Source organism: Pezoporus flaviventris, unplaced genomic scaffold (assembly GCF_033815535.1).
Source record: "Pezoporus flaviventris isolate CSIRO_AGI_PZ_B2104156 unplaced genomic scaffold, CSIRO_AGI_Pfla_v1 ptg000158l, whole genome shotgun sequence".
Taxonomy (NCBI): domain Eukaryota; kingdom Metazoa; phylum Chordata; class Aves; order Psittaciformes; family Psittacidae; genus Pezoporus; species Pezoporus flaviventris.
Window position 1 is genome coordinate 326,822 of NW_026892706.1, and position 18,438 is coordinate 345,259.

Below are 18,438 nucleotides of genomic sequence, written 5' to 3' on the forward strand. Positions count from 1 at the left end.
CCCTATTCCCTCCTACAGTCTCCCTCCTGTAACATCAGTCCTTTGTTACCTCCCGCCCCTTCTCAGTGCTGCCTCAAAGGAAAAGAAAACTTAACTCCAGAAACTGTTTTTTATCCTGACACTTCTACACTCTGCTCTTACAGCTGGAGTTTCCTGGCTGCTTTTAACATCACTTTGTACGACACCAGGGACACTACTTTGTAGTGCAGATGCACAGTACCCCCAAAACAAACAGGGGATTCCTGTGCTACATTTACAATCATCTCTGTAACTCATGTGCAGCTGTGTACAAACATGTGCGAAGTGACTGAGAAATTCAAAGAAATCAGCTACTGCTGTATACATACGTGTCTTGCTGCTTTCTTTGGCACTGGTGATACCTCCAGGATTTCAATGATATACAAATGGCACTTCTGTCGTAGCCACATGTTTCCACTGGCATCTGTCAGGTACTGCAAAACCAACAGCTTGAAGAGAAACTCTGGAATTCCACTTCGCACCTAGCAAAAAAGACAACACAAGGGCATTCCCTTTGTATTTAATCAAAAGTTCACAGAATCGGAGGGCAGCTGGGGATGGAAGGGAGCTCTGGAGATCATCTTGTCCAACCCCAAGGACAGGCTCAGCCAGAGCAGGTTGCCCAAGACCATGTCCAGTCAGGTTTTTAACATTGCCAAGGTTGGAGACTCCACAGCTTCTCTGGGCAACCTGTTCCAGAGCTGAACCACATTGATGGTAAAGGGTTCTTTATGTTACTTACACAAGAATCACAAAACAGATCCTAGTGAAACGGCTTACTGAAATGAAAGCTTTAAAGAAACAAATTCTGCAAGGATTCATCCAGAATTTGTAGGATAGGTCAGTGTGGGAGGGATGTACTTACTGAAGAGGTGATATCGAAGTGGAATATCATGGGCTTTGTCTGATGTTTTCTCTTCAGAAAAGGCAGAAGAGATTTTAGCACTTTGTCTTCATCCACTTCTGGCTCAATGAGTCTGATGGTTTTCAGAAGTTTTGTACAGTCAGGCTGCTCTTCTTGCAGTCTCTCATGTAGCCTCTTCACATACAGAGACTTCCCTGTTATCATCAAAAACACCACAAGAATTACAGCCCTCAACATTGACTACATCATACTAAAGTCATAACGGAAAAAAGTCAAACCTCTGAACCTTCAAGGAAGGCACTGCAGAAAAAGAAAGCCTAAATCCAGTTAAAGCAGCAACAGCCTGGAATCAAAGCCATTCCTGCTTTTGGCTACTGAAGGCTCTCATTACCCACCCGGCTTGGTTTTGCTCAGGCCACCCGAGGAAGGCTTCCCTCTTTATTTGGATTGAACCTATTCGATTACACGGTTGTTTCTAAAGTCAAAATGTTGGGGAGCCAAAGCAGGGCCTGGGCTGCCCACCTCCCACAGCAACAGCAGCAAAGGAACAGGGCAAGAGCGCAGCTGTCAGCAGCTTTCCCAGTGTTTCCTCAGTGATTTGCAGCTCAGGAGCTCCGATGTCAGAGATGCATCTTTGTGTTTAATCACCCCTGATGGACATCTCTCTAGTGACTACACCTGATCACTTTTTAAGCCTGTGTAAAGCTTTGGGTTCCACAATTTAACTAAGCACTGTTTGAAGAACCACCTTCTTCTGTTTGCTTTTCATCCTGCTGAGTAGTTCTGCTTAATGCCCTCTAGTTTCTGCAGTAAGAGACAGCCAAAGATCCATTCCCACGCAAGAGTAGGCAGGCTTTTACAGTCCTTGCCCCATCTCACATACATTTTCCCACAGGCATATTTTAACCTCAGGAGGTCAGATTAATCTTCCCCAGCATTAGCTCTCTGGTTTGTGTTAATTATGTAAGTCAGTAGTAGGAGACAGAGGTCAGATTAACAAGATGAACCATCTCTAGAGATGCTTATCTCAGGACAAGATGAGCTGTCCTTACAGCTTCCACCTCACTCCACTGACTACAGTCGGAATCACTCTTCTTCACTAGATGCTTATGACTTGGACACAAAACCTGGCAAGGTGAACACTACTCTGGTTTTCAACACCCAAGAGACCCCACTTCACATGTGACACCTTACCCACACCAGCTCTTTTGGAGGACACGATCCCAACACACATGTTGTCCTTGAACACAGAAGCAGCCGAGACCGAGGGCTGAGTGACTCTGTAGTGGTGCTGAAGGTATTGCTGGATTTCAGGCAGTTGCCTCTGGGGTATCAAGGGCACTTTGTACTGGCTGAAGACAGAAGGGATGTAGCTGTGCTCCCTCTCGCAGTTGCACAGAATGATGAGGCGATAGGAACCGTTGTAGTGCTGCAGGCGCTGGAACAGCTCCTCTGCTCTGCAGCTCACATCATAGCTCAGCTCATCTGCATACAGCATGGTGTAGATCTTCTCTCCTCCGCTGCAGGGAATGAGGCACCTCCTGAGGAAGAGCCCCACTTGCTCAGCAGTGGTGTGAGGAGTGCACAGGAGAACTTCGTCGAAGGTGGGAAGGGGCTGGCTGGGGCTGTTCATGTAAACGGCCAGAGCAGACGTGAGCACCTCGGAGCGAGGGCACGTGATGAGGTTGGGCTGACCCACGCGCAGGAGATCCTGCGGGAAGTCTCGTGTGACCTGCTTCCTCTCCCAGCTGGCCAGGTTCTTGAGCCGCTCACCCAGCGCGTCGATGTCCAGGCAGCTGGGGAGGAAGGAGCCCATGTTGTTCATGTAGCACTGCCAGAGGTGCTCCAGCTGTGCAGTCAGATCCTTCCCCCCATCCTGCATCACTCGGAAGTCAGAAACAGCCTTCCTTGAGCTGGGAGGCACCTCATTCATGGAGGCTCTAAGGACATCCACCTCAGTGCAGTCGTGTTTCAGGAAAGAAAGCATCATGAGGGCGTTGTGGCTGAGCTTCCCCTGCCCCAGCTCCGTGCACAAGTACACCAGCTGCTCTGCGGTGTAGTAGTTCAGGTAGAAATGCTGCAATCGTTTCTTATACATGAAGCTCTTCCAGCTCTCCAGGAAGCTCTCCATTGTCTTGCAGAGCCTTGGGAGCACAGCTGCCACATTTCCTTGTGCTTCTAGCACTGGGATCGGTCCCAGAGAGAAGTCCATGAGAACACACGATTCATTTTGGGGTGAGCAATACACATGGGCAAGCCAGGAGCGGAAGAGCATGTTCCCAGCTGAGTAAAGGTCTATAAAGGCCTGTGCAAGTCTTTGGACATTGAAAAAGATCTGTGTGAGGATAGAGGAGAGATTAAAAACACACTAAGCTGATTTACCAACACAACTCCCAGTCATGACACCACAGAAAGTCTCGTGAAACTAAAGGCTTTGGTCCCCAGGCCAGGTACGTCAGGCTTGCACAGTAACAAGACTCTCTAAAAGCCAGTAAGGAACCCCCTGCTTGCTACAAAAGCCCAGCAACCCTCCCAGCCAGGAGCCTTCCCAGAGGATGAGGGTACCAGTCCATTGTCCAGCCTCCAGCTCAGTTTCACCTTCACATGGAACCAGAGAGGCAGGAACATCTCTGCCTGCTCCCACTCATCCCCAGCACCTCAGCTCTAAACGAAGCCCTAAAAGCTGACATTCACGGCCAAAATCCAACCCCAGCCTCAACGCCAGCAACCCACTGGGTTTGAAGCCTGACCTCAGAGAACTTCTCCACCTCCAAGCCTTGCTCTCCCTTTGCTGACATGAGCATCAGTTTGTTCTGCAGCTCACGGAGCTCTGCCAGGGAGTATTTCCACGATGCCTCGTGATCCCCAGAGCTCCCCGGGAGGGTGAAGCGCAGGACACTGTCCAAAGAGACCTGCAGAGAACAAGCCATTAGTGCTGCTGTGCACCGAGGGCCTACTTCTGAGGTTGGGTTGGGTGCTGCCTGCAGGAGGGGCAGGCCTCACCTTTTCCCCATCAGCTGGTGCTCTCACAACATATATTCCTCTGCTGTTGATGGCGGCTGCCAGTGACAGCGACGACAGCTCCACAGACCCATGGCTCTCTTTCACTGTTTTCAACCACCCCAAGTATTGAGCTGATGCATGCTGTGGGAAGAGAAGACATGGCACTGCTCTAATTGCTGTCTTGACAGTTCTTTCCAGGATTATATCTGTGCTCGGGACAAACAGCTTGGGCCGGCATAATAGTTACAGGATGGGGAAGGAAAAGAGGAATGACCGCAGGCCACAGCTCAGCTTCTGCATGCCTGCTCTTCACCAACACCATGGGAGACTGAACGGAACCAAGCCCGCAGTGCTTCAATGCCTCTTGCTACAGAACACACCCTGCTGCAGAGTGGGACACGGTTCTGCACCACCACTCAAACTCTGGGAAGAGCAAAGCCACACCACGTCACGCATGAAAGCCTCAGCAGTGCTCTGCAGCGATCCATGCTATAGCAGCTACAGTCACTGCAGGGAGTTTTTGTGCCACAGAAACAAAGATATTTTTCTTCCAATCCCAAGAGCTGCTGTGATTCCCCACACGAGTGCCATGTGCCCTGTGCAGTCAATCCTCCAGCCGTTCTGGGCAGGCAGAAACAGAAGAGGATGCAGAGAGGACCTGCTCCAGCAGAACTCACCAGTTTCTTGGGAAGATTCTTATCACTGTCCAGGGCTCGCCACAGCTTCTTCAAGCACTGCATGAAGTCATCAAACCCCGACTCTTGCGTAAGCTCATAGAGCAGTGAAGAGTAGCCATGCACAGCGTCATGGAAACAAGCCACACGGTCCACGTCCATGTCATTCTCCCCAGCAGAGATGGATGCCAAGTCCACAAATACCTTCAGCTCGTTTACACCTTAAGTGAGAAAAACACAGTGAACAACAAACGAGGCAGCTTCAATGCAATTCCACATCACCACCTTTTACAGAACAACCAGGAGGAATGCCTTTGACCAGCATCTCCTGTGCAGCCTCCCCCCGCCCATCCCACCAGCAGCTTCCCAAGGTGATTCGTCTGCATTAGTGATACCCTTGGCCCTGGCTTCTCTCTGCATTGCCACAAGCCACAGGTTCACAACCAGGATGGAAGCAGTGCCAAGGGTGCCTCTGCATTTAAGACAACTGAGCTGACCCCTGTCATCTTGTTAAATGGGTGGCCTCTGTCCTCCGAAATAACTCATCTGAACTATTACAGCTATTACAACCCTTCAGACCAAGCCAGCTATCGGCCAGGGTAGCTATTGAGTGCTGCACGAGACTACAGTGGCGTGGGCACGTTTAAAGGGACTGCTTCATAGCACATCCACACCAAAGCCTGGAAGGGATGCTTGTAACTATCAATTCCAGAAGCTGTGAAGGCATAAAGCAGATGGGTCAGGGATATGGCATTCCTTCTGCCTGCACACAAACTGGCATCCTTGCTAGTACTCTCTGCCCCGTTGCTGGGTGGGCAGCACACACCTTTCAGTGCTTCTCTGACCCAGCAGACAAACTCCTTTTGCTGGGCCAGCTCCCCCAGGCACCCACGACGGTCCACAGTGATCCCCTGCAGCAGTTCCTTGGCATGCATAAGCTCGGGGCTGATGGAATCCAGCTTTTGTGTCTTGCATGATTCAAGCTTTTCTGTCTAGAAAAGAAGCAGTAAAAACAAACCTTCGCTCTAGATACAGGGAATACAACGTGCTCTCCAGCCAGAAAAGGAGAGCCATGCCCCGAACTAAGGCATACACCAAAGCACTTTGTTTGAATACTTCATTTTTATCTCAAATAAGCACCTTGTGACAGGGAATGGCTGTTGGCAGAACGGGACAGACTTGTGGGAACGATCAGATTTACCCAGGCTTTTAGCCAACACCCTGACAGTACAGAGCCAAAGTGGATACTTACTATGTGCAGCAAGTTCTCCAGGACACTGAAGTCACCAGAAAGGTTTAAACTCTCTTTGACACTGGCAATGATCTTTGCAGCATCGAAAGCTAAATGCATTTCACAGTATTGCTGGATCTGCTCAAACCGCTGACTGACCCAGCCTCTGTCTCCTGCAGGGCTCAGCTCACACATGATGTTCAGTTCGCTCTCGATACCTTCCGGATCATTCCTGAATTTCTGAAAGATTTTATCAACTGCAGAAAGTGTGAGGCTTCCAGCTCTGAGATCATCACACAGCCTTTGATAGCTCTCAAAACAAGGGCTGATCAGAGCACCGAAAACATCCTCAAGCTCCAATGCATGCTCCTTCTCTCCCGAACTTTCACGCTCCCTTCTTGCCTCCTGGGCTGCTTCCTCCCAGAACTGCTGGAAGATGAGGCTGCCCCTGAAAGTGTGCATGTTCTGGGCAAATTCTTTCAGCTCGGGGCTCAAGCTGTAGTAGGTCTGCAGGGGCGTCTCTCCCACATTCACAACTGTGTTGAGTCTTTTTAAGCGAAGATCTTCCAAATGTTGGAATTCCACTTCACCTACGTTCACTTTAAAAGAGAGACAGGTCAGAGACGGATCAGGTGTGCAGCCTGCGTTCAGCTTACTTCATCTAATCTGCTGAGATGCTACTGGGCACGTGGCCCCTACAAATATCATCTGATGCACAAGCACTTGCTCGATCCCTCAAATGCTCCAGGCTTACACTTCCCCCACCCCTCCCCATCCCTGCTGTGGTTTAGAATAAAACCTGCTTACAAAGCCCAGTCACTGTCAAAGCAAACCATGTTCTCCCAAGTTGCCACTTCCAAACTGCTCCTCAAACGCTACCTTTCACAGATGCCTGCACCTTCCTACACATGCTCAGAAAGGTTCCTATTGCTTTTTTCTCTCTTCTGAGAAGTGCAACTTCTTCTTGCCTCCTCTGCAGGAGCTCTTTCAGTCCTCTCCGAAGCAGTTCTTTGCCTTCAGGTGACGGCTGCTGGTTCTCTGAAAGAAAAACACTCATCTGTAGTCACAAGGCAGAGGCTTCCCACCCCCCCTGCACCCATCATCCAGGTTTGGATTTGCAGAGTCACACACACAGTGAAACGCAGACACCCACAGCTGGAGCTGGGAGCTCGTACAAAGGGCAGCACTACCAACTGCTGAAGCTCCTAGTTAGCATTACTAATCACCGAGCAGGCCATCGATCACCACAACGATGCCCTAAGCCAAGACTGAATGGTGCTCTTACTTATCTCATAGATGGACATGAACCGTCCCTGATGCTGGAAAATCTCTTCCAGATGTTTCACAAGGATACTCCCACTCTGAAGGTCATTGGTGACTTTCACAAACACAGAGTCTGCAGTGGCCATCACATTCTTTGCCTCATCTGTAAGCTTTTCTAGAAGCTTTGGGTTTGTTCCTGTTCCAGAAACAAAGCATGCAAAAGCCAGATCAGCCCTGCTCCACAAACACCAGGCAGAACCAACAACTATCCAGGGCCATGATACAGAGTCATAGAATCCTAGAGTCCTTCCACTTCCCTTTCAAATCCCTACCCAAAAGCCCATGAACTCATCACATCACCCTCCAGCCCTTCATGTCTTCCTGAGCAGAAACAGCCAGGACCTCAGGAGAGCAACTCAGGAACCTGCCAGTGCACAGCCCATACCCAAAACCCATGGAGCCATTTCGATCCAGTCACACAACCAACACTTCAGCATTTTTGTGTAGCAAGAACTTAGTAGAACCTCAGAGGAAGAAGTTATGTTCCACAAATCCACCTGAGCTACAGGCTCAGTGGTCCAGTACAAATCCTGAAGTGGCTGCAGCGGATTAGCACAAGAGGAATACCGGCTTCCTCTCAGCCTTTGCTCTCCAAAACCAGGCTGAATGCCTTGAGCTTTGAGAAGAGGAATAAGACAAGAACAGGACAATCTTTATGTATCTGCTGCTCTGTGAAGCGGGAGCGGTGAGGCCGAGAACAGCTTTTCATAAGGCTCCCAAAAAGCAACTAACACATACCACTAAAGCTGAAGACACGTTTGATGTCAGGCCACGTGAGCACATGGTGCAAAATCTCATCCAAATCATCCTTGGACTGCCCAGGCCTCACTGGCCACGACTTCACAATGATCGTTGAGACAAGCTGGCTGAACCTGTCCAAGTTGTAGGACGAGATCTTCTCAAGGAGATTGCTCTGAGTCTGCCCAAGGAAGAAAAGGCAGGGGGAATGCATCAGCGGTCTGGCTTACACCGGGCCCATCTGTCTCGAGGTCAGACATTGATGCCAAGAAGTCACACCTCCAGCGCTGAGGCACTGCAGAAAAGCCTCAGCTCACGACTGACACCAGAAGCCAGGATGGCGAGAGCATTACAAGTACTCTTCATGGACCCTTTATAAGTGGATCCTTACGTCCTGATTTCTTATCAATGCTTTTTTTGTTGGTCTAACAAACTGAAACAACCCACAGCGCCTCAAGCCACGACAGCAATGCACCCCTCTCCTTCCACCCCAACGCATGGCCCTGCACTGCACAACAGGATCTCCATGCAACAGGAAATCTCACTTTTCCTACCGTGAGCGAAAATACACTACCTGGCAAGCTGCAGTGACAGCCTCTGTGGCACAGTCACAGAAGCACTGGTCAATAGAAGAGTCAAGCTGTGGAAATCGGTAGTACTGACAGCAGTAGACCAGGATTTGGTTAACTGGAGGCTCCTACAGGGCAAAAGGGAGATGTCAGCTTAAAGTTTCCAAAGCGTTTCTTCTGAAAGCACAAAGGAGTGCTGCTATAAAGACAATAAAGAGAACTAATATGCACCTCTCCAAGCCAAGCTTCCACCAGGAAACACTTGTTTCCCGATTATACCACGAAAATCAATGGCTTCAAGTATTTTGCAACTGATGTAGAAAGGAGATGAGGAGATACAGAAGCTCAATTTAGAAACAGCCTACACACGTGGGTGTGCATTTGGGAGCCTGGACAGGAATTGTCATTTCTGTAGAATGACTGAAGAGAGACAGGCACCAACTTTGCTCTGTAAGTCCTTGGGTGCTTGTTTTACACTCACTGTTTCTTAAAACTGTACAGGTGGTAGCTGGACATTTTCACATCCAATTTTTAAGCCTCCAGAGCACAGTTTACAACAGCAATGACACTGTTATGACCAAAGCTACAGTGTTTTCACGTGCCCATTCAGGCTCTAGAAGCTATTCTCTGTGCACAGCAGAAGACTGTCTCTCTGCTCTGGATGTGGCCCACCAGCATGCAGTGCCTGCCTGCAGTCCCCCCCTACCTCCTGAATTCTTCTCTTCAGATCCTCAAGTAAAGTTGTCTTCCACTTCACAGTGGAGTGCTCATCTGGAAAGCTGATCCTCACAAATGCATCCCAGGCCTGCAGGTGAGAAGCGAACAAACCCAAACCACTAAGTGCTCAGATTTAACATTCAAATAAGGAAATGAGAACTGTGCTGAGGAGAGGCCCCATGCTCCTCAGCCTGCCGTCCTTTCAGGTGTTGCTACCCAGAAGAAAAGGAGCACTCCCAAAGCTGCAAAAGGCATCTTTAAAGCCCAGGGTCATAATGACCCAGCTGCTAAAGGAGGCACTTGGGTGAACCATTTCCACCTTGATGCTGGAAACTGTCCCAGGAAGGGCTGGGAGCAGAGCAAGCCAGGCCATAAGGATCTGCTCTGCACTTCGCCTGCTGGAAGCCAGCAGGACGTACAGCATGAGCAGGACAACAACTCCAGCTACACACCAATAAGGGGCAGCTCCTCACCCCAGAATGCCTCTTGGAACAACAGATTAAAAGGAGAAATAAAGTGAGCTCAGCAGCACCGGTAAAGCCCTTTGCTTTCCAACCCAAGAGTGTTTAAAACAATGCAGCTTCACAGCCTGTAGTCCTTACTGCCTGTCCCCATCTCGTTCCTTACCCAGCCACAGCAGCCACACTTCCCACCCAAGAGCCATTAGACTCAAGACTACACGGTTAAGCTATAGTAAAACACCATATTGTAATAAGATGACAAACCTGAAGTTCCCAATGAAAAGAGAACATCATATACTCCGAGTGTTCTTTCACTAACTTGTCTTTTAAAGCATTTCTGAACCAGGTTCGAGTCTCTCGCAGAGCTTCAGTGAATACTTCCACCATTGGAGCTTCCTGCACAGCACCTCCTGGAGCCTGCCACACATACAAAGGAAGGGGCGAGTACCGAAATAAAGTACTGTAAGAACAGTTCAAGCAGGACAGCAACGTACAAGGGATTTAAGTACTCCTAAAAGAGGAGGCCCAACTGCATCCAAAGCACAAACACGCCCAGCAGAGACCCACCTCTATTTGAGTAAAAGAGAGAGGGAAGCTGGAAAAACACAACGCTTACAAATAGCTTGCGCTTAAGATCACTTACTCCAGGGAGTAAAGACAACCTGTGTTTAAGGGTAAAAAAAACCAGGTAAAATAACCCCCTGACAGGCAGCTGAGGCGTGGGACCTGATTCCAGCAAGAATCAAAATCATGAAGTGATTTCACATCCACTTGAAAGGACCACAATCTTGGTTCATTGAGAGTATCAAGGATTCCAAATTGAGAATGGCCATGATCTAAACCCAGCCTCTTGTACCACTGCTGTAATACTTCAACCTATCTTGCTCCTATCAAGCCCTGAATGGTTCCTTGGTACTCACTGCTGTGGGCTGAAGTCCGGCAACCTTTGAAAGCACCATGGCAGAAGTGACAGGACAGATGAACAACTCCCCCCACTTCATGTACATGCAGATCTTCTTGTGCAGCTTGAGGCAACAGGTCAGGCAGGACTGCCAGGAGTGAGCTTCCAGAGCCCTGCAGGACAGGAATGAAGAGGGAGAATCATAGAATAGTCTGGGTTGGAAAGGACCTTAAGATCATCCAGTTCCAACCCCCCTGCCAAGGGCAGGGACACCTCACACTACACCATATCACCCAAGGCTTCACCCAACCCGGTCTTGAACACCAGCAGGGATGGAGCATTCACAACCTCTCTGCTCAAAGGAGAAGTAAAAGCCACCTCCAAGTTCAGTGCAGTGGGGCAACCATCACCCTCCTCAGGTGGATTTAAAACATGCTGCTCTCTGACAGAGCCAGAAACTCAGGAATCTTCCACTCACACAGAGCTCAGTGCACGCGCTCACACTACAAGCGTACCAGCACCCCGCAGGCAGGGTGCAAGTGAAAAGGACACCGCTCTCACAGCTTGCCCTTCAGTTACCTGGCCTGTTTCTCATCCAAGGTACGCAGCACTGTCATTAGAAGGTTCTCTACAACCTAAGAATAGAAAGACAGGGATGTTCAGCTGTGGAAGGGATGTTCAGCTGTGGAAGGGATGTTCAGCTGTGGAAGGGATGTTCAGCTGTGGAAGGGATGTTCAGCTGTGGAAGGGATGTTCAGCTGTGGAAGGGATGTTCAGCTGTGGAAGGGATGTTCAGCTGTGGAAGGGATGTTCAGCTGTGGAAGGGATGTTCAGCTGTGGAAGGGATGTTCAGCTGTGGAAGGGATGTTCAGCTGTGGAAGGGATGTTCAGCTGTGGAAGGGATTTTAGCGAGCAGTTTCTCATTAGTTACGGGGATGCTGTGAATGAGGGAATTTCCTTTTTTTCAGGTGCCTTCTCCAATGCTTTTAGAAGTACACTATGAAATTGCTGAAATTACCTGCTGGCTGCCACAGAGGTGCTTATCATTTGTACTAACAAAGCCTGCACTTCTTCCAGTCTGGGGGTTTAAACTGATCATTACGTGCAGTGTAGAGTTCTGTCCTCACACACACAAAGCGGTTTTGCCACGGGCAGGGAAGTCTCTCAAACCAGCAGCACTGTGACCACCCCCAGAGGTTGTGCAAGGCAGTTTCAAGCAGCCATCGGAGGAGCTCAGGATTAAGATATTTGCCATCAGTGACTAAGAGCAAATCCAGAGAAGCAGATCCTTCTCTCACCCACGCCAACACTCTCTGCTACCGAGACAACCCCTCATCGCCTCTTCGGATTCTCCTAAGAATAATTCAGAGCAACTATTTTTGCTTTCAACCAAATTTAAGCTCTTTGTGCCCTGACCTGGTACCAAGCACAATCCCTTCCGTGACAGCCACGGTACAGCCCAGTTTCAGCCTTTATCCTTAGCTGGGGAAAGCTACTGAAAGACAAACCTGAGAAGTGGCCCACAAACGGTCAGTGTTCTCTAATCTGTAAGAAACACCTTGAAGAATGCACAGCAAGTCACTGGAGAAGTCTTCTATAAATTCAGCCAGGCTCTCCAGGGGCAGCACACAGATCCAGGATTTGACCAGAGTCTTATCTAATCTCAGCAAGTAGCTCTTTGCTTTCATTAGCTGTAGTAGCGTCCTCCTTAAGGAAAGACAAATCAAAACCTTCAAGTTTTCAAGGCGCAAAAGCCTAAGAGCTCATTCAGCCCCAGAGGGCTCGTTCTCACTCCTCTGCTTTTTCAATTTACAGCTGAAGATCAGCAGAAGACCCCAAGACCCACGATCACAGAAGCAATGCCAAACTAGCAAGCAGAAGCCCTTGTGTTTGAAAGGTTATATACTTCACAGCTTTGCTATACACCATAACCTCTAAGCAATCAATGCCTGTGTTCATGTACCCCAAATAGCCACCACCACCATGCCATGGTTCTCATTTTATAAAAAGAAAAAAAAGAGAGATTAAGATGATCACCACCAACTGCAGTGGCAGGTCAATGGATGTAAGTAATAATCCTGGAAGACTCACGGATCTTGCCTCTTCCTTGTTTCAGCAAATGGAATCCCTTCCAGCCCTGCCCAGGCATCTTCTTCCATCAGCAAGTGGTCACGCTGCAAAGGGGTACCAAAGAAATGCAGAAGAGGAAGAACCCACACCCAGTGGTCCACTTGCTCCTCAATGCACCTCTGGCACAAGTCTGTCAGCCATGACTTCCAACTAAAAGAAAAATACCAAAGCAAAGACAGGCAGTGAAAGAACAGCTTTTTACAGGATGCAGGGATGCCGCAGGGTGGGAGGGGAAGGCCACATCACAATCTCGCTATGTACCTTCAGTAACTTCTAGCAATTATTTTAGCTCAATCTTCCCTTCATTGAAGGGTACACACAGTACAAGTATAAGGCTCAAAGCTGTAAACCTACCTGAATCTCTTTGCACAAACTCCACTAACACGGCCCTAAGAAGTGCCAATACTGCAGCTACAGTTTCTACATGTACCCCCAGCTCACTTGGGGACTGGGCGACACTGATGTGCAGAGCCCAGCATCCAAGGGGCAATTCTCAGCTTCCTTGGTTGGGCTGAAGCACCACAAAGCCTCCAAAAGGAAATGTAATACCTGCAGCAGTGCAGGTGAAGAACTACACATCTGACTGCCAGATAAGCAGTGTGGTAACAGCCTAAGAAGCAGCACTGAGGAAAAAGTCAGCAAAGTTCACATGTAATGGTGCACATCAGAGGAGACAAGAACCACCCAAACAGTGCATTCAATTTTAAAGGAGTAAATACATGATGATCCTGCTCACTGGAGTTTGTATGAATAGCAAACAGGTGAGGAGCGAGAAATGGCTTGACAGGAAAGGGTAACTTAGATTTTTATATATAAGAAAAGACAACACTTGTCACCCAAGGTACTACTCTGACAACGGTGACAAGTTAAATAAGGGAAAGCCCATGTGGACAAAAGGAAAAGAGTTTTCACATCCCGAAAGGTCTGTGACTTTAAGAGGGCTCCAGAGGCAGGGGTGCAATCTTCACCCCTGGAGCTCTTCAGAACTCGCCTGGGACCTTGCCTGCCCACTAGCCCTGCTCTGAGCAAGAGGTTGGAACAGAGACCTCCAAAGACACCTTCAAAAACCTGTGGGGTTCCTCTCATTCGCTGACACTGGAGAACTGAATTTCTCATTTTGTTCTATCCCAGGGCGCTCCACTTGCAGCAAAACCAGCCCAGCTGGGTACCCTGTAAGTGCTCCAGTAACATACATACCCAGCAGGCCCTGGAAAAGCCTTCCTGATACTGCGAATCTCATCCTGTATGGCTTGTTGTGGTGCATTATCCAAGCACAGGAGGCTACACAGGTTAGCCAGATCGCTCTTAAATGCTGGAAGCTCAAGTATTTTGACTACTGTGAGAATGGTGAGCCCCAGAGCTACTTTATTTTTTATTACTATATCCACCTGCGATGCTGTTGCATCTTCAGGTGCAAGGAAAGGACGAGCAATTTCCCTCATGTATTTTAGCAGCAGCTCATTCACCTAGGATAAAACAAAAAGGGAAGTTACAAACCAACCGCAGCACTAGATCCCCAACAAGTCTTTTTTTTCCTGAAGCCATTTTCTTCTGCCAGCTACAGCAGGGACACTCTAGCCCTGTACTCCCTCTGGCACCGTGGTGGTACCAGGACCTAAGCACACACGATACTGACCACCAGCAGAGCATCAGGCACGGGACTGCAGCACCTGCGAGGGCTTGGTGCCCTTCTCTGTGCTACCAGCTCCCACCACTCAGCTACTGCTGCACCTTCCCGTGCCCAGCAGAGCTGGGGAGCATCAAGGGACCGGGGCAGACCTTGGGAGGGGAACCAGTTTGCTGAGACACCCCACACTGCCTCAGGTCTCTGTCCCGTGACTGCACCCTCCCAGTAGACTTCGGCTTCACTGGGAGTCATTAAAGGGAGAGAGATTTCTGTCCTTATCCACAGCCCCCAGAAGCTACTCTGAAAGCACACCCGGGGGCCCATAGTACTGTGGTGCTTGGTGACACCAAAATCATCCTTCCACAAACCAGCAGTGACACGAACACCCACTGCCTCTGCTGAGCCAGGCAGTTATGCCATCTTGTGGCCTCTCCCTTGTCACCAGGAGGAGAAAGGCTGTTAAGAGCTAGAAATGAGGTTTGAAGCCCTTAAAAAGAAAAAATAAATAACGTGGCATTTCTGCCATAGTTCATAATTATGCTGCTTAAAACTGGGCCAGGAGGAGCCTGCCTCAAGAAAAGGCAGGTCTGGAGACAACAACAAGTGCACGTAAGTTAGTGACAGCAAAACTGCAGGGCCAGGCTTAGGAAATCAATATCCAGACAGAAAACCCACTTAAGAAGTCACCACATCACAGCTCTGCTGCTGCCCAACATGGGATCTTCAGAACCACCCCACCTCACTGCAGAGGTGTGACTGAAGTTCACGGCTGTCACCCCAAAAGGATCCCCACCCGTTCTGTCCCACCTGAACCTTCTGACAGCAAAAGCAAAACTAACCCAGCACAGTCAACAGCAAAACTGAAATCCTGTGGTTAGAAACCCAATGCCTGTTTTCTGGTACCTGCTAAAAGAAAAGATTACCTGCTCTTGGCCAAAGTTTAACTCCACCCATGGCATTTCCTCACCATCAAATACCCATGGGTCACTTGTAACGACATAAAACTGTCTCAGCTGGAAGATAAAGCTTCTCAGGTTGCTGGAACTCCAGGTTCCAAGAATGCTGAAGATACTTTCTAACATAATATTTGCAGCTATTTTCTTTCCTTCCACCACATCCTTGTATCCATTGCGAGAAAGCATATGCCAGAGGTTTTTCATTACAGACGGCTTTGCACACACAATATCATCATACTGATGCCATTCTGGAATGAGGAACACAAAGAGCACCGGGAAGCAATCATCTGAGGAGCACACACACATTTGCCCATGCCTCGCTCTCAGCTGTCCACAGAGATACCCCCACTGACCCGTTAAGTGTCCACCTTCAGCCAGTGCTCTCGTAACAGTGCTAGCCCACGTAAGCTGGGGACCTTCCCACCACAAAAGGCCCCATGGGTCACCCCGAGGTGCAGATGCAGGCAGGGCAGCTCACCTCCATTGCTGAGCAACTTGCTTCTTATCAGCAAGTGGCGATTCACGTGGTGATTTCCGACGGAGCGCTTGTAAATAAACTCGTACTCCCCTTCTCCACAGCCAACCCAGTACTTGTAAGGAATTGATTTATTCACGTTTTCTTTTGCAAGAGTTACGGTGCCTTCAATGAGGTATCCATGCACTCCTAGGTACCTGCGGAACAGGAAACACAGCCGAGGACATGGCAGCCTTTCCCATGCTTCTCTCATTTTTCATAGGAACGGTGATTATTCTTTCATGATGTTTTAAAGTTTTAAAAGTTTTAAAATAAAGTTTTAAAACAGTTCACTATGAAAGCTCTTTGGGGCAAAACCCACCTATGCACATGCAGCTACTGTGTGTTGTATTAAAGGAGGTACCACATTGCATCCTGTTCTCCAGAGCCAAAACTCTCCTGCGCCTCTGCATGACTCAAGAGGGTACTTACTTGGTGCAGTTCAGCTCGCAGATGTTGTCACTCCAGTCTGCATAAGGAGAAATGCCTTCAGCCCTGATGAATACTTTATGGGTGTCAGGGTTTAGTTTGAAGTCTCTGGATAATATTGCATGGAAATACACCGTGACACCATCATTTCTGCTCACAGAACTAAAAGAACAAATTAGAAGGAAAATAGAAAGAATTTTAACATTTACTTTTCTTTCAAATTGCACAAATCAGTATAACAAGTAAGATTTGAGCCACAGCTTAACAGATGCAGGACTCAGAAGCTCTGTCAGCAATTCACTCCAACTGATGCTATGTGGCAGGCCTAGCATAAAGCCTAGCGCAAAAAGGAAGAAATGAGTCCCGTGAAACGCTCTGACCACGTGCATCTGGGTCCCTGCACTGGTAAGCCAACAGAAATACCTGACCCAGCAGAATTACCTGAAATGACTGCACTTTGTTCCCTCTTTCAGCTCATACACATTAAACAAAACAGGTTATACTAATGAAAACAGTTCCTCACCGCATTAATCCACAGAGTTACAGGTGTGAAGCACATGCTGCTTGTGAGAGTAAGAAATCAGAGGGCAATCTTGGGTTTAGCCATCAGATACTCAAAAAGCTTCAAGTACCAAGTGGATCACATGTCCCAGGACATGACTCACGCCACAACTCCCAGTGAAACATCAGGTCCTTTTGCACGAGCAGCAATTCACGTCAGGTTTAAGGCGATTCTAATTCCACATATCCAAGATACATGCAGACCTAACCATAGTACGTCAGTCCCCTGCCTCGGCCTGGAGTCCTCTGGTCCTCCTCACACCAAGCCCTCCCAACACCAGCAGGGCTGTTCTCACCTTTCTTTCAACTTCTCTGCTGGCTGCTGGTTCCTTTGGCGCAGCTTCTTCTGACTCTCTGCTACAGCCGCAGCATCGCCCTTCCTGGGAACCTCAGGTCCTTTGGCCTGACTTGCTGTCTTGGTTACTGCATGCGTTTTCTCACTTGTGGCCTTTTTCTCCTTTGCATCTTCATTCTGCGCCAGGAAGACAAAGAGCACACGTTGAAAAAAGGAAACCTTGCCCAGCTCAAGCAAACACTGCCCAGAGCACTCACTCACACCCTTACCCTGGGGGCAGGAGGGCCCGCTTTCTGCCTGCTCTCTGCTTTATCCTTCCCAGCCTGCGAGCTGCGAGGTGGAGTCTTTGGGTCTTGACTCTGATGTCCAGCCCAAGCAGTTGCAGACTTGCTTTTAGGAGCTCCGGTTCCAGGAGATGGCCCAGAGGAAGCGCTCGCTCTCAGCCCTGCTGAGGTCAGGCTCTTGCTGCTATCTGAGGGCTGGGAATCCGGTCTCGTGGCTGGAAGCCGACCAGCAGCAGGGGCACGACTGCGCCCTCCCGCATCACCCCTGACTACTTCTCCACGCCCTGCGGTGCTTCCACCCTCCACCTTCTCCTCGGGGGTCGCAGGGCTTGGAGATGGGGCAGCCGCATTGTCTGTGCTGCTCTGCTTCCCTGGGGTCATCACATCCACGCTCCGGGGACCGTCTTCTGCAACTGCTTCCACGCTTCCAGCTTCCCTTCCCAAGTGACACGAGGCCCCCTCGCTTCCACGTGGGTCTCCACTGTCCCCAGCACGAACAGCACCACCCTCTTTGGCTACTTCACTGCCTGTGCTTTGGATTTCTTGGGGAATCACACAGGTATCGGGCAGTTCCGGGCTTGCAGCTGGTGCCGGGCTTAGAGAAGGCAGAGAGTCCTGCTTCTCAGAGCTCGACGGGCCCTTCTTGGATTTACTCCTCTCCTTTTTCTATAGCAAACAGAAAAGAAGGAACACCACAGTGTCTGTTTATTCATGGCCAAAGAGAAACTCTTCGGTGGAGCTGGCTGGAGAGGAGGAAGTGACACCTTCCTGCTACACTGGGATAATGAAGAACAACCAGGAAGAGAACAGACAAGACCAGCCTCTGCCTTCTATAGCAGTTGGAAATGCAAGTAACTCTTGAGCATTCTCTACTTCTACTACTAAGACCTCCTCAGCAGCAACACAAAGCAGCACCAAGCAGGACGCTCACTAACCAGGCCAGTTACCAAACCCACTGTGTCCTGCTTCCCCCAGCACAGCACAGGGGCCTGTGCTGCTCAGGGCAGCTGCCCCGCTCTGCACTTCGGCTGCCTGCATCCTCCACACTGAACCAAGCACAGACATCTCCAGCTTGCCTGGGAACACGGGCAGCAGCAGCAGCCAGTGCAGGCCAGCGGGGTTCAGGTGATGCAGCCCAGCCT

General features: G+C 49.4%; 2 protein-coding genes across 2 annotated transcripts in view; one reads left to right on the forward strand and one right to left on the reverse strand.

The window, feature by feature from the left end:
- The window catches only part of SGSH (N-sulfoglucosamine sulfohydrolase), a 294,044-nt gene that overhangs the window by 261,647 nt on the left and 13,959 nt on the right, over positions 1–18,438 (forward strand). The window lies entirely within an intron of this gene.
- Positions 1–18,438, reverse strand: part of RNF213 (ring finger protein 213) — a 46,916-nt gene that overhangs the window by 25,852 nt on the left and 2,626 nt on the right. The window contains 24 exon segments of the mRNA XM_061479923.1: positions 348–500; positions 884–1,077; positions 2,078–3,218; positions 3,634–3,795; positions 3,887–4,027; positions 4,564–4,781; positions 5,387–5,552; positions 5,813–6,390; positions 6,671–6,829; positions 7,077–7,250; positions 7,853–8,033; positions 8,427–8,549; positions 9,128–9,226; positions 9,864–10,016; positions 10,520–10,673; positions 11,080–11,135; positions 12,009–12,207; positions 12,592–12,780; positions 13,828–14,096; positions 15,181–15,461; positions 15,692–15,885; positions 16,160–16,318; positions 17,014–17,300; positions 17,303–17,962. Coding sequence (XP_061335907.1) covers positions 348–500; positions 884–1,077; positions 2,078–3,218; positions 3,634–3,795; positions 3,887–4,027; positions 4,564–4,781; positions 5,387–5,552; positions 5,813–6,390; positions 6,671–6,829; positions 7,077–7,250; positions 7,853–8,033; positions 8,427–8,549; positions 9,128–9,226; positions 9,864–10,016; positions 10,520–10,673; positions 11,080–11,135; positions 12,009–12,207; positions 12,592–12,780; positions 13,828–14,096; positions 15,181–15,461; positions 15,692–15,885; positions 16,160–16,318; positions 17,014–17,300; positions 17,303–17,962 — 6,090 coding nt within the window.